At 44.6% G+C, this 14,098-nt stretch overlaps 1 protein-coding gene across 8 annotated transcripts in view; it reads left to right on the top strand.

Annotated features, from left to right (window-relative positions):
• The window catches only part of TOM1L2 (target of myb1 like 2 membrane trafficking protein), a 58,202-nt gene that overhangs the window by 32,440 nt on the left and 11,664 nt on the right, over positions 1-14,098 (top strand). For 5 of the 8 annotated variants that reach the window (XR_012588635.1, XR_012588634.1, XM_074597060.1 and 2 more), the window contains exons 9-12: positions 2,260-2,308; positions 2,975-3,098; positions 4,200-4,317; positions 6,246-6,321. Coding sequence is in view for 6 of the 8 variants with exons in the window: in XM_074597060.1 (XP_074453161.1) it covers positions 2,260-2,308; positions 2,975-3,098; positions 4,200-4,317; positions 6,246-6,321 (367 nt within the window). In the remaining 2 variants the exon portion in view is untranslated. Of the gene's footprint in view, positions 1-2,259; positions 2,309-2,974; positions 3,099-4,199; positions 4,318-6,245; positions 6,322-6,561; positions 9,154-9,509; positions 9,576-14,098 lie in introns of those variants that run through there. The other 3 variants (XM_074597058.1, XM_074597062.1, XM_074597063.1) reach the window with 2 other exon arrangements.

Genomic DNA, 14,098 nt, shown 5'->3' with positions numbered 1-14,098 from the left:
TTAATACCATGTTTTTATTTTTTTTTGTCCTAGCCATTGAATTTTTGTGGGGCATAGCCATAAAATGCAGGGCAACCTTGTGCAAAACTCTCTGAACTAGCAGAGACTCGAGCCTGCAAGTCCCTGTTGTGCGGTGCTGTACAGATGTAGGGACTTGGGACTGAAAATAGCACGGCCACAGTGGCTGGTTCTACTTGCTCGCTTGGGCTCTGCACAAATGCTTGTGCTGCGTCCTGGCTTAGGGAGGCTCCCGTGAGCTCTCTCTGTCTTCTGATCTTGGAGCTTTCTAGTTCCAGTACTGGTGCAAGGGGAGCTGCCTGAGGTGGGCGTCACCTTCATGCATGTAAGGGCTTTGTTTTTAAGTAACACTTAAAATCTTGAAAAAAGCCTGTTTTACGCAGAGTTGAGATGGTCTGTGGGAATCATCCCCAGGGGCTGGACTTGGGTCATAGGACTTTCGACATGTTAGACAAAGGCGCTGTCAGCCACATCTGCTGCAGTAGGTGACACGTGATACAGCAGTCTTGGGAAAGTTTAATCTTCCCCGTAATGACAGGCCTGGGGAGCGAGGCACTAAAGAGTACCCTTTGTTCCTTGCTCTTAGCACGGGGCTTTGTTTCTCAAGCCTTTAAAAATAAATTGGGCTCTAGATATGTGAATCTGGGCTGTCACAGCAAAAGCTGGAAAGAAGACTCAGTGGCCTCGATTTTGTCTTTGATTGAGTCATTCAGAGGAGATGGGGCAAACTTTGAAACAAATGCTGGCTTTTTGTGTGCAATGGTATGTGTGTCATGCCATGAGCGTGATTCTGCAAGTGGCAGAGTGTAACTGCCGCTAAGGCTTAGTCTGGTCACCCTTAATATTTTTCCTAATTTCCCCCATCTGCGACTTTGCTGATGGGGGCTAATGTATTTGTAGTCATTATACACTGAAAGGTGAGCTGAGTGATGTGAGCAAGCGATTTGTGGTAGAATAGCTTGGTCTGACCATTTCAATAAATTCCAGTTCCTCCTCAACTATTCCAAAAGCTCCACATTCATCACGCTGATTTCTAGTATGGGTACCGAGCTCTGTCAGTGACTCAAGCCTTCGCTGTGAAGCTCTGGATGTAAACGAACGTGTGGTTCATAAGCCTTTTGGTGAGAAATAAGAGGTGGGAGGTGTCTTAGGTTTCCAGCTAAGGGAGCTGGATTTCCAGTAATAGTAGACACCCACGGTTTCCTAAAATTGAAATTTGGGCCTGAATTTGGTTTTGCTGCCCTTTAAGTCTGCGTTTCCCTTTGTTACATCAAGAAAACATTTCAGTTTGCCTGAGATTCCCTGGTGCATTTTGTCCATCTGTGAGAAAACCCACAGGAATATATTAGTATTATAGGGTTTTTATTGAAAAGTGAGGTTATGTATGAAACTTCTTTCAAATGAGGAAAAACTCTAACCTCAGAGAAATCACGGTGCTTTTCCTGGTATGGAAGGCGATCAGACTGGGCTCAGACAGGCCTTGGGAGGAGGTAGTTCCCCCTGCTTTTTTGAGTTCATGAAAGCTGGGTTTAGGTTTGTGGCCCCAGATGCACAGCTGGTTGGGAAAGGAGTAGAGAAGAGACCAGATCTTGACTAGCCAGACTTCTTCCCCTAAGAAGTAGGAGCATTTTTATCCAACATCATTACTTTTCATTCTTGAAAAGTACCAACCTATTTGAACGTAGGCTCTGACGATCTTTGCGCTGAGCCAGAATTCATTTATGAAGTGAATCTGCTAATCATTGTTTCTCTTGCCATGTGCTGCCTGGGTAGGGCCGTGCTCGCATGCATATGGCTTCTAATTTACATGTATTGCAGCAAGAGGGAGCTGTTAAGTGGGAGTAAGACTTGCTGCGGTACTCAGTTTATTTACCTGGGAGCATCAATCTTGCTGCAGTTCCTCTTGTCCCTTGACTAACAGAATAGTCTATCATGAAGCACTTAATGAAAAATAAAAACAAAAACCCAACACCAACCAAAGACAAATCCTACAGTGTTTTTCAGGCGTGTGTGTGCTGCAAGATCAGATTAGTTAATACCCACATCCCCAAAAATGCAACTTCTGCAATTATCCTCCCTTTATCCTGGATTGGAGTTGAAGCTTTCAGGGTTCCTTCTTGAACAAACAAAAACTTAAGTTCAGTGGCAAGCATGTCATGGCTTTGTTATAAACTCATGTTTTCATCGTTTATTGGTAGCTTTGATAGTCCATGTTGGGTTTTTTTATTTATTTCTAAACAGATTTGAACGATACAGATCGGGACGTTCAACACAGAATGCCAGCAATGGAGTAAGTACCTAACTCCATTTATTATATCAGCAGCTACACCGTACTACCCGTACTAATATCGCTAGTATCAGACCTTTTACCTGTCTGGCCCTGTAGTGGCTAATAGTGGATACCAGGAAAAGAGCCTAAGAATGCGGCAAACCACAAGTGACAATTTCTGGCTCAGGAAGACACTACTACTAAAACATCTGTGTGTTTACAATCCTTGATGGATTTTCTCTGCTCTATTAACTTTTTTGATTGCTTTTGAGTCTGTGTGGACTTTAGGCATTGTAACTTTAGTCAAAACAAAGAAGTGTGACTCCTTTGTGTGACATCTGTTTACACCTGATGTGGAAGATGGTAGCAAATTCAGTTTGACTTCCATCCGATGTTGGTCCGGTGCTAAAAGAGGTGGAGAACACAGACACATTAGATCGATCTCAAGAGATGTAGATGACCTCCAGGAGAGCTTCCTGTTGTGCTGAGCACTCAAACTGAGTTTTTTTGGTGGCTGACCCATTTTATACTGCACTCATCACCGTAGTATCCAAGAGACCTGTCCATTTTGCAGTATGCAAGAGACATCTTTTTAGGAAGCGCCCATTATTTTTTGGTGTTTAATATTGCACTGCAAGAAGAAATCTCTGGCATGTGTAACTTGCTGCATTTCTTGTGTCCCAACAGGTACTGAATGAGGTGACAGAAGATAATTTAATAGATTTGGGTCCTGGCTCTCCAGCTGTAGTGAGCCCAATGGTCGGAAACTCAGCACCTCCGTCTTCGCTTTCGTCACAGCTTGCAGGGCTTGGTGAGTATCTGACCTAAATAATGCTGATGAACACGAGGCTGCAATGCATGGACTTTTTCAAGCCTAACCAGTCTGTGCATCTTGCACAGCATGCAGGGGCTGCTATGCAATCCAAGTGTGGGATTGTGGGAGCAAGTCTGAGCAGTTGCTGAGGTCCCTGTCACCAGCCCAAACACCCACTACAAGCCCTTATCGCAGTGAGCTGTTGGGTTTACGAGGAGACATTTTTCACTTGTCGGTCAGGGAGCTTCTGCTCCCTTTGGCCCTGCACTACCTGATTAATGTTGCCATGTGGCTTTCAGAAGGTTTGCGTATATGGCTTACAGGATTAGGAAGGCTTTCCCACTCCCTTGCGCTGTAACAATTTGTAATTGGGAACCAGCCTGGCACAAAGGAGGGGATTTATTAACCAAAGGGGAGACTGAAGGAAAGGCTGCAGTTCTTCTTCATGGTAAAACTTGTACTACTACTTTTATATCTGCTTAGGTATAGCTCTCCATGAAATCAGTCTGGTGAATGTTCTTGATTCTCCTTATACAAATAATATTTGAAATCTTTGGATGAAAGGTTTTATGAAACTGTTAGGTGTTGTACATTAAATCAAACCAGATTGCTTGATAGGATCACTTGATTTGACTGAAGGTTCTCCACCTCTTTCAGCACTGTGCCAATATTATATGACTTGATTTGAAGCTGTTGGTTTCACAGTCAACAGCTGAGAGACAACATTGTGGCAAAGACCAGTATCCATGCCCAAAATTTTGGACCATGTTAGTGAATAGTAAATATTTCAGGATGAGTTTGGCAGCAGGTGCACAGCAATTCCCAAATGCTGGCTTCTCGATGAGGAGTACTTATGGTGTGGTGCTGCCAGGAGGAATAAGACAAATCTCTACATTTGTCTTTTAAAAAATGCATGATTTGCAGCTTCCAGCCTCTTCTGGACAGAACTGTGTTCAGTGCTGCAACTGTTAACTAGGTGATATCTATAGCTGTCCTGTATTGTTCATGACTTCCTCTGTAGCCTACATAGTCATGGCAGCGGTGCTTGCGTATGGTTTGCTGTTTCATTGGTTTGCTTTTTTTTTCTTCTGGTTGCAGACTTGGGTACAAACAGCGTCAGTGGCACACTCAGCTCTCTACAACACTGTAATCCTCGTGATGACTTCGACATGTTTGCACAGACAAGAGGCAGTTCCTTGGCTGAGCAGCGAAAGAAGTATGTTGGAGTTTGTCTTTAGTGCTGTTTGAGTCACGACATTGCTGTTTTCTAAGGGCATAAATCTGAAACTTCTTGACTTCATTCCAGACTAAAAAAGTAGTTTTGGTGTATGTTTTTGTGCTTTTAATCCAATCCCTATCCTGTTGATCATTATTAGTATGAGCAAGTGGAGAAGTTCCTGCTGCTGGGCAGAACAGACTGGCTGAGTAACGTTATTTGACTGTCTTAGTTAATGAGCTCACTGGAAACTTGGAAATGAACTTGCCTTTACTTCTGCAGATGCTTCCTCTCATAAAGGCTTGTCATCCCATCCACCCGGCCAGTGCTTGAGATACAGGAGCATAAGGGTCCTTCACCTGAAGGTCATGGGTATACTTTGATGATGGAATTACTGTCATCAAGGGCTTGGAAACAGAATTACCATCCAGTTAAACTCTCCCTTTGGCCCAGCAGTCAGATTCTCGCAGTCTGTCAAGGCAGTGTAGCTTGCCCAGCTGCCATGCTATCCCTAATTTGTTTATATGCATAGGGCTTGCATCTCTAGAGCTGCCGATCTGGCACTTTCAAGGGCATTTAACAGGCCCAATTATTTTAATGTAAAATAAATCTATGAACTTATTAAGAAATCCTTTGATCCCTGTCAAGTGAGATTCAGTAAAAGACACGCTCAGGTATTTTTCTTTCATATATTATTTCTTGCCTCCTTCTGGCTTCAGATTCTAGATATAGTGGCTACCAGCAGTCAGAACATCATTAATATCTTGCCTCAAACTAAGAAGTGTTGTTAAATAGTTTAACTCAGACCGTAGCAGATTATCAAAAACTTAGCAGCTCTGGAAAACCTGAGCCAGCAAATTTATTAGGATCCTTTATTTTCAGTCATCAATATAGCTGTTGGTACTGCCTCAGCTGTAGTATTGGTGTTGAGAAGTCGTGCTCTACTGTAGAGGCGTACATTACCACTGGAGATTACAGGCTGAGAGCCCTAATGTATGGTCAGAAAGGAGATGCATTGCAGAGAGATCTAATGGAGGTCCCTCTGTCTCTTCTGCTAAATGAAGCATGAAACTAGTCTTCCCACACTGCACCTCAGTCTCCTCTGCGAGCTAATGGAACAAGGCGCACCTATCAGTCCATGATTTCACAAGGGAGGATTGCTCTGTCTCCCTCGGATTGTACGCCGTATAAATGGAGCAGCAGGGAGACAGCAAAGATGCGTGGTGCATAGGCGAGAGCCTCTGGGTGCTGTGCTCCGAGCTTGGGAGAAGCCAGCACGCTGGAGGAGAACGTGCTCCTCCTGCTCAGACATGCGGCTCCTCCCAGGGGCTGATTTGTGGGCAGGTGTTGGCGTCTGCTTCAGCTCATGGTTCACCCCTGTGCTCTGAGAAACGATGCTATTGCCTCTGTCACCTGACTGCTACGTGTCCCTTTGGAATAGCAATTTAAGCTTTTAAAAAATCCAACCTCTGTAAATAGAGCGTTTCTTTGTAGGCTTTACTGCAGTTGCTTGGTTATGTTTCATCTGTCTTCAAGTCTCCCCCTGCCTCCCTCAATGCACGCCTCAAGGTCAGGCTTCCAAATGTCATCTTCAAAGCTTTGCAAAACGTAATCTGTAATCAGGCCTCTTTTCACAGTCCCCTGCTAGCTCTTGGACGTGCTTATGGTGCCTCGTAACCTATTTGCCTGCCTTTCATAATGGCAGCCTTACTCTTTTTGCTTCAACATGCTTACTGAAACTGATGGATGGTCTTTATACAGATGGTCTTTATTCATCTTCTTGGAATACACTTAGTACACTTGAAGTCTTGTAAATAAAAAGAATGTGCTTTCTGATTTCCAGGGGAGTAAATCAGAGTAGCAAGTGTGTTCTGCATGGACGACTGCTGGGCTTCCTTCTAGTTCTGTGGTTTGTTCCTTTCTTTCAGCGTGACGTATGAGGATCCACAGGCTGTCAAAGGACTAGCGTCTGCCCTGGATGTTCGAAAACAGAACACAGGAGGGGTAGGTCATTGCTCTGCGTTTTGTTACCTGAAGCTGTGCGTGGAATCCAAGCTTGTAGGCAGCTGCTTTGAACGAGACTTCTCATTCTGTATTCCAGCAACATGCTAGTACTGGCTATTTTGAAATTGATATCTAGGAGCAAATACTTGCTCAATAATGATCTCTAAAGAGCTGCTATTTAGCACACCAGCCTAAAAGACTTCAAAATTGTAGTGGGTAAATTCTCCTGTGTTCTTGCAGCTTGCCTGGGGGGTCCATCTCTTTGGCTGGAATCACTGCTGAAAAGAATACGTGGGGAACGTCTTGTGAACACTGGTGTGCATTTGTTTGGTTTGGTTTTGCTTATGAAAGTTGATGCAGTCTTAATCTAGTAGACTTTGCTCTAAGTGCGTGGATACACGAGCGAGTTACAGGGAGAGAAATTATGTAGACTTTTAATGCTTCGCATGCCTTGCCATAACTGCTCTTGCATGCAGTCTGTTCTGTCTGTCCCGGGGCAGGCTCCTGCTATCTTGTGTGGGCAGAAGAGGCCCATGCACTGTCACCTCACAGCAGCTGATGCTAGCAACGTGTTTGAGAGGGCGAGCTTGGCCAGCTTTGTCTGCATACCTTGGTGAAAGCATAAGTGAAAAGAGCTTTCAGATCGTCCCTCGACCCCTTTCTACCACCCTGCTTTTTAAAACTGTCCTGCTCTTTTGTACTCATCTGTGCGCAAGTTTTTAGATGACGGAGCAAGTTCGGAGCCTTTTGCTGGTCTAATTTTGATCTGTGCTGACCACTAGGGAGCATGGCAGAGCCAGTGTAGCACGGGAGAGCCAGTGCAGCGTACACACCCCCGCCTCCATGGAGAATTGCCTCCCCATGCCTTGGCTGATCCCGCCCTGGTTCTTTCATAAGCTGAAATGGGAGCGCTCAGGGCAGCTGGCATGCCTGGCAGCTTGTGCTCTGAGCCAGGGAGAATTTGTGTTCAGAGCCAGCTGGGGTCAGATCACAGCTGCCTGCCTGCCTGGGCCACAGTTCAGTGGTATCAGAGTTTCAGCAACGATTTCTTATGGAGCATCCCCCCACCCCACAAATCTATCTGCTTGTTCCTGTCCCTGTCCTCCTGCAAAAAGGGAAATTTGTAAGTCAGGTCATCCCTGTGACCAGTTTCAAGCTCAGCCCCAGAAAAACTCATCCCAGCACTATTGAGAGAAAAGGGGGAAGCATGGGGAGGCAGGGACAGAAATATATTAAGGAGTGGGGGTATGAGACAGGAATTCCTGAAGCCATTGTGACGGCCCAAGCCCCCAGTATCACAGCACTGTGTTATTGGCAGGACCTGGGAAAGGATTTGCAATTCTGCTCTTTGTTCCTGGCTAACCAAAGCAAGAGGCTTGCATTTAGCTACTGGTCAAGGGGGCTGCATTCCCCTGGTGGCCACAGGGTCGTGTCCTTATTTATTAACACTTTTGTTCTCAGCCAGTTCTGCTTGAGGCACCAATGCGACGTGTCAATCACACCAGCGTAGCTGCTGCTCTGCCCGAAGTGTTGTCAGTTCAAAGGGCTGTGTCTAAGCTAATCTGACGGTCAAAGTTTTTTGGGGCAAACGCTTTATGGGTTGTGGAACTTTGGGCTCTGAGATGTTGTAGAGACTTTCAGCCTCTTTTCAAAGGTCCTGATGACCGTATCATGTAATCAGAAGAGCGTGTTTTGAAATGCAGTCTTACGGTAATTGGTAAACACTACTTTTTGTCAAGTGTTGTGAGGCTTGTGGGTGTCTCTTCTTAAAGGAAATAAAAATTAAACTCTCCTAAAGTCACCAGCCCCAGCATGTGTAGCAAAAAACGGGCAGCGCTCAGTAAACGAAAGACATGCATTAGTTTGGGTAGAGAGCTAATTTAAGAACAGCTCTAGGGAGGAGCCAGAAGCTTTGCAACACATTCTTCACACACATCTTGTTCCAGCACAGTTGTCCAGTGGTAAAATTCAGCACATCCGACGTTTCTAATGTAGTCGTTCTCAGAATGGTCTGTAGAGAGATGTCTGATCACGTGGCATTAGCTGTCTTTTAATATGATTTAGCAGCTGGAAACAAGATGAGCTAAAAATACACTTGCTTTCTTAATATTGCTTTTCCATGTTGGGAATTGCTTTTGTTGCCGCAGAGTTGTTGCGTGATCACAACTGGGAGGAGAGGTGTCCAAGAAACAGTTCTCTAGTGTTACACAGATAGTAGATGAAGTTGGAGTGATTTCCTCCTTTATTTTCCCAGCACAAGTACTGAAATGAGACATGAAAGATTAGAGCTGATTCTCCATTATCTGTGGTAATGGGGACAGGAGAGGTATCCCACGTATATGGGTATCTGGATGGAGGTATGTAAGCACACCAGGGGCTCTTTGCTGAGCTAGCCAAGTTCTGGCTGGAACCACTGGGTTCTGCCGGTCCCGAGCGAGCCCCTCCAGAGCTAGAGATGACTCTGCATCTGGGCGCTGGCTCAGGGATGAGAAGCTGAAGGACAAGAAGCCATCTTGGGAGTCTTTGTGTTGCTGTGCCATGCAGTCTGCAACCTGCTCCGAGGAACTGGATGCATCAGCGGTCCTTTTAACCTCTGCCGCTCTTCGAGAGGGGCAGTTTGAAGAGCTGCCAGAACACTGCAGCAAACGGCCATTACTTACCCTCCCGCTCAACGCCGTCATTAGAGCTGTCGTACTGTTGGAGTTTGGGGCAGACTCTGGCTGCTGAGATCAAGGAGGTGAACAGGGTGTGTGCTGCAGCTCACAGCTTCATAAACAAGGGAGACTCTACACTGTGTAATACGGGTGTTTTCAATAAAGTCTGACTGATTTTACTGGGCTGTATAACCTATACTTTTTCTTCTTCTAAGAAGGTGACAAACATCAGCCTCACTACTAGTCAGTGATTTTTTTTTTTTTTAATTATTATTTTTTTAATATCAGCATGGAGGAAGTGCTAAAATTCTGTGAACTGTCTGTAGGAAGTGCAGAGGTCGGGGTGAGGTCTGTCCCTCCACGGACAGAGCTGACAGGCAGCAGAGGGAGATGCAGCTGCTGCCAGAAGCTACTGTAGGCAACTCTGTGTGTGTATGTGTATGTGTATGTGAAGTTTTTAACTTGCTGCTGTTTTTACTTTTATCACGGGTTGTTGCTGTGGTTTCTCTATGGACCTTTCTGTTCTCAACACAGAGGAGAGGTAAAGGTGGGAACTCAGACATGGAGCCCATAGACAAGTGGCTAATTACACAAGGAATGGTGAGGACTTCACCAGTGAAGCGATTCCTACTGCCCACCCCAGTCCCTTTACCTAGAATAACCGTCCTCCATTCACCTCTCGTCCTGCCCTACTGAACCACATGAAATCAGACAGTACAAGGAGTTTATTTGCCACCTACATCATTACCTGGGGCGAAAGGAGAGATTTGCACCTATTTCTGGTTTGTACAGCACAAAGGCCTGTGACCAACTGAATCAATTGTAGGATCCCACATCACCTTCAGAAGAGGCCTGGGGATCCAGCTGGTTCCTTATACTGTCTTGATTTATTTATGCAGTATCCACTTTTCGAGGGATAAACACAAGTCTCATGGATCTTGCTCATAAAGAGGACACTTTCTATGTGTCTTTAAAGCAATCTTTTCTGCTAGTGCTTAACTTCGTGGTCTGGAATAAACATACGGAAGTTGTAGGATCATAGCTAATCCAATTGAGTAATGTAGGGATAGTTCTTTATGAAAGGAAGGGAATGGGAGAACTGCTACCCAGATTGACACCTTCCACTCCCTGGCATTAGGATTCAGACTCCAAAAGGTACAATAGTGTTTCTGGCTTTAAAGATTTAATTCCCATGTCTAGTGATGCCAGTGCTCTGATAAAATCAAGCTTCTGAAGATGATAGAATCTGTGCACATTTTGACCTTGTTTGAAGTTGTCCTTCATCAACATGCTTGCAGAGAGAAGTTCAAAAGCCTGCTTCAAGTGCAGAAGTCAGAGGTAGGCAAAAAAATAGCCTCAGCTGTGCCTTAAAGCCAGGTTCTAAGACCAATTTTGTATTTTTGGATGACATAATCCGTTACTTTATTGGTACTAATCTCAAACACTTAATGGGACCTAACTGTACAAAGTCCTTGTGAGACAGTCCTGATTGCAGGCGAGTGCGGAAAGGTGCAGTGCAGAATTCCCTTTGGGCTGGGGCTGGGTGTCAGCAGGCCATTGAACAGGAATGCCTCACTCCGGAGAGAGCCTTGAATGTCCCAGACTAAGCTGCCCAGGTCTTAAAAAGAGAAACATCCCAGAGAGATTAAGGTTGAGAAAATCCAGAGTGTGCAACATCAAAATGCACCAACTCTGTGCAACACTTTGCATTTATTCTTCTAGATTTAGGGCTAATCCAGATTATTTCTGAGAGCCAGCTTGTGAATTTGTCAGAAGTTTGCATGGCTGGTGCATACCCAGTGATTGGACACGCACATATATATATATACACACGTGGTAAGCCCAGCTGTAGGTGCCTATCCATGGGAGCCAGAGATTCCTTTCAGGGCTTGTCAGAGACCCACAGCTCATAACAAGAGAGTGAAAAGCCATAAAGTGAGCAGCGCTTGCTTTGCCTCTGATACTGTTGACGGTGGTTCACAGAGGCTCTTGCTGTTCGGTGGCTCTGTTGCAGCCCGAGATGTACTATGCCACTGTTAGATGTTCATCCATAATGAATAATCCAGTGATTGAGTTAGTTCCTCTTCTTTGCCTTTCCACTGTTTACAAGAGCAGGGAAGCATGAAATCGGCACCCCTGCTGTTCACACCACTCACACCACTGCTTTATTAAAAAAACAAACACAATATTCGTTCATTGGCTTGTGGTTATTCAGTCTGGAAAAAGGATACTGCAGCATTCATGGAGGCACATGGATTTGGGGAGGGAAGGGGGTCTGGCCGTCCAGCCAGTCGCTGCTCTTATAAGCCTGTCACCTTGTTTGTATGCTAAATATGAGAGAGAAATACCTAAAATTAAAACTAAACTAATCATTAACTCTGTTTCTCTCTTAACTGGCGTAGTTCTTAACCGTATTTATTAATACGACTTTGTAGCATTTGCAATACCAGTGGAATAACTAGCATCCCAGGTATGAACTTGATGTGCACATTCTTTGGTAGCTTTTTGTATTTTTGAGATGAGGGGGGAAAGAGGGGTGAGCTGACGTTGCCATTACCTGTGCCTGCACAACACTGAGGCTACTCACATCTCTCCTGGCCTGACGTTCTTCTTTCCAAACTGCCGTACATTTAAGCTTAGGGTTGAGTTTTTCCCACACCATTTCTGTGCATCCCGGTTCACCAGCACACCTCTGCAGAGGGAGGCTCGTTCAGGGCTCCGTGTGTACTCTCCCAGTGAATTTGGCAGCGTTGTTTCTGTATCAGCTTAATCTACAGCTCAGTTCTGCTGGCAAGGTGATGCCAGGACCACGGAGACACGAACCGCACCTTTATCCTTTCCAGCTATGCCTACAAAACTAACATAGACAAAATGGTATCTGCAGAAGACGTTCCTGGTTCAAACGAGACTGATGTTAGCTGAGCTGTTCCAGTGCCAGGTCTGTTTGCAGTGTAAGGTCTGGGTTTTTGCACATTGTGTCATACCAGGGGTCTGTATCAGCAGCTCTTGGGCACAGACTTTAGCATAAGGCCACCACGTATTAGTGCAGGTAATTCCAGTTCCCTTCTCATGAGTTTGAGCAGCTATTGAGATTTGCATGGATATATTCACTTGCTAGAATAATCTGTCACCCCACTCGCATGCCAAATGGATATTTGTTACAAAAGCGAGAAGCATGCGTTGCTTCAGCCACCACATCAGGACAGACATTATTTGGGACAGTGGCAGGGGAAGAATGAAACCGAACCAGAATTCACAGAAAGTGATACGAACAGCTTTCAGCATTGCATCTTGACCACCAGAAGCATAGCTGGCTAGAGAGGAGATTCCACTCTGTAGTAAAGATACGTGAGTAAAGATTAAATGAAACCTTTGCTGAGATGTTGTTAATTAAAATGGGATGCCACTATGTGTGCCTTCAATAGAGAGATAGGATCTAAGATTTGGAAATGACTTGGGTAACGTGAGACTGTTGAAATATGTCGTCTTCTTGGAGACTAAAGTGCTTGAATTGTGGACAAACTGAGAAATAAACGTGTGAAGATCTCACTACTTCTGTATGGTAGGAGCCCTCTCCCTTTTGAAGGCAAGCAGGCGCGTTCCCTTGTTCCGAAGACCACGTGGGCTTCGTTACCTGTCCAGCCGTGGCATTTTACGGAGCACTCTATAAGGACAATCTGATACCCCTTGTGAACGAAGGCTTTCGCTGTCCGGACATGCCTGTCAGATCCAGATCGGCTGGTTGTTGTGTGGGCACAACAGGCTGCGTTGGGGCACACGCTGCACCTGAGCTCTTGCCTTCCCCTATGCGATGTGTAAACACAGTTACAAGTAATCAAGTAGCTAATGCAGTCCTTACATGTAAAGTCAAATGTGTTCTAATATTGAGGCCAGGCAGCTATTTCAAGATCCCAACAGCTTTAAATAGATGGTAAGGCTGTAGTAGTAAGCTGGAGTAGACTGTTAGTGTGCATCTGAGTGCTCTCCTGCTGCTGCCGTAGGAACGACAGCCCTTTCTTTACTATTGCTAACGAACGGGGGGGCGTGAATAGCAGCTAACCTAGTATTGGTGTCAGCTTTGTTAAACACCTAGAAAGAAGTGGAATTAACTAAGCTACTACAAGACAGTAGTCTAGCAACAATTAGCATGAACCTTGTTAAACATTTTGAGAACATTAATGAGCTCACCTAGAGACCTGAATTGTCATTTCATACCTGCTTCTTTTCCAGTGGGATCATTTTTAATAGAAATAAAATGTGATAATAATAACCTTAAACTGTCTTTTTAAGGGTAGAATATTGGATTTTATGACTTCTGAGGAAATATATTGGCAATACTCCTTGGCTTTTGATTGCTAGTAGGAACACCAACACAATCTAACTTAGATGAGTATGAACTTGAATTCCAGGTTCCCGTGGGTTTTGTGGGACTGAACGCTCACTTTTGTTCTCCCAGCCCTCTTTTTCCATTTCCCTTTCAGGACTGTTGAGATGATCCCATTTGTAGGATTTTCCAAAGACTAAACGAAAAATGGTATTTGAACAACGAGCCCGACTTTTAATTAAAGCCAGTTACTTGAAGTACCCCAAAATATTTTCTGACTTGATTTCCATTTAATTTGAGTATAGACTTTTAGAAAAGAAATCACAATATCGTTATAAAAACAGCTCTTGCAGCCAGCGCTGAGTATCTAGGGAGCTGTCTTGCCAAGACTGAGAGCTTCACTAGACCGTGTATGTTTGCATAATCAAAGTATTAACAAGACGGTATCCCATTCTGGAGCCATTTCCATGTCGTCTGCGGCTGCCACTGCTGTTTGTTCCCAGAAACTGTTGTCTTTTTTAATGTGTAAACTAGCTAATTTGTTTTTACATTGCTTCTGTTGTGTTTTAGGGGATTAGTTTTAACAAAACTCCCCTCCACATTTTTTTTCAGTTTAGGGCTTCTGGAAGGGGGAGACTTGCCAAATACGCAACTGACTGGCAAAAAACGAACTTCTCTGTGTGGTCAGTTGCAAATAAAATATAAATGGTACAATGTTACAGTCAAAATATTTTAAAACTTCCAGTTACTCTTGAGAGTCTCCCCCCTCTCTATTCTTGAACAAATTGAACCTGAGACA

This window comes from Larus michahellis, chromosome 8 (genome assembly GCF_964199755.1).
Source record: "Larus michahellis chromosome 8, bLarMic1.1, whole genome shotgun sequence".
NCBI classification, from domain to species: domain Eukaryota; kingdom Metazoa; phylum Chordata; class Aves; order Charadriiformes; family Laridae; genus Larus; species Larus michahellis.
The sequence above is the reverse complement of the archived record's forward strand: the minus strand, read 5'-3'. Positions and strand labels throughout refer to the sequence as shown.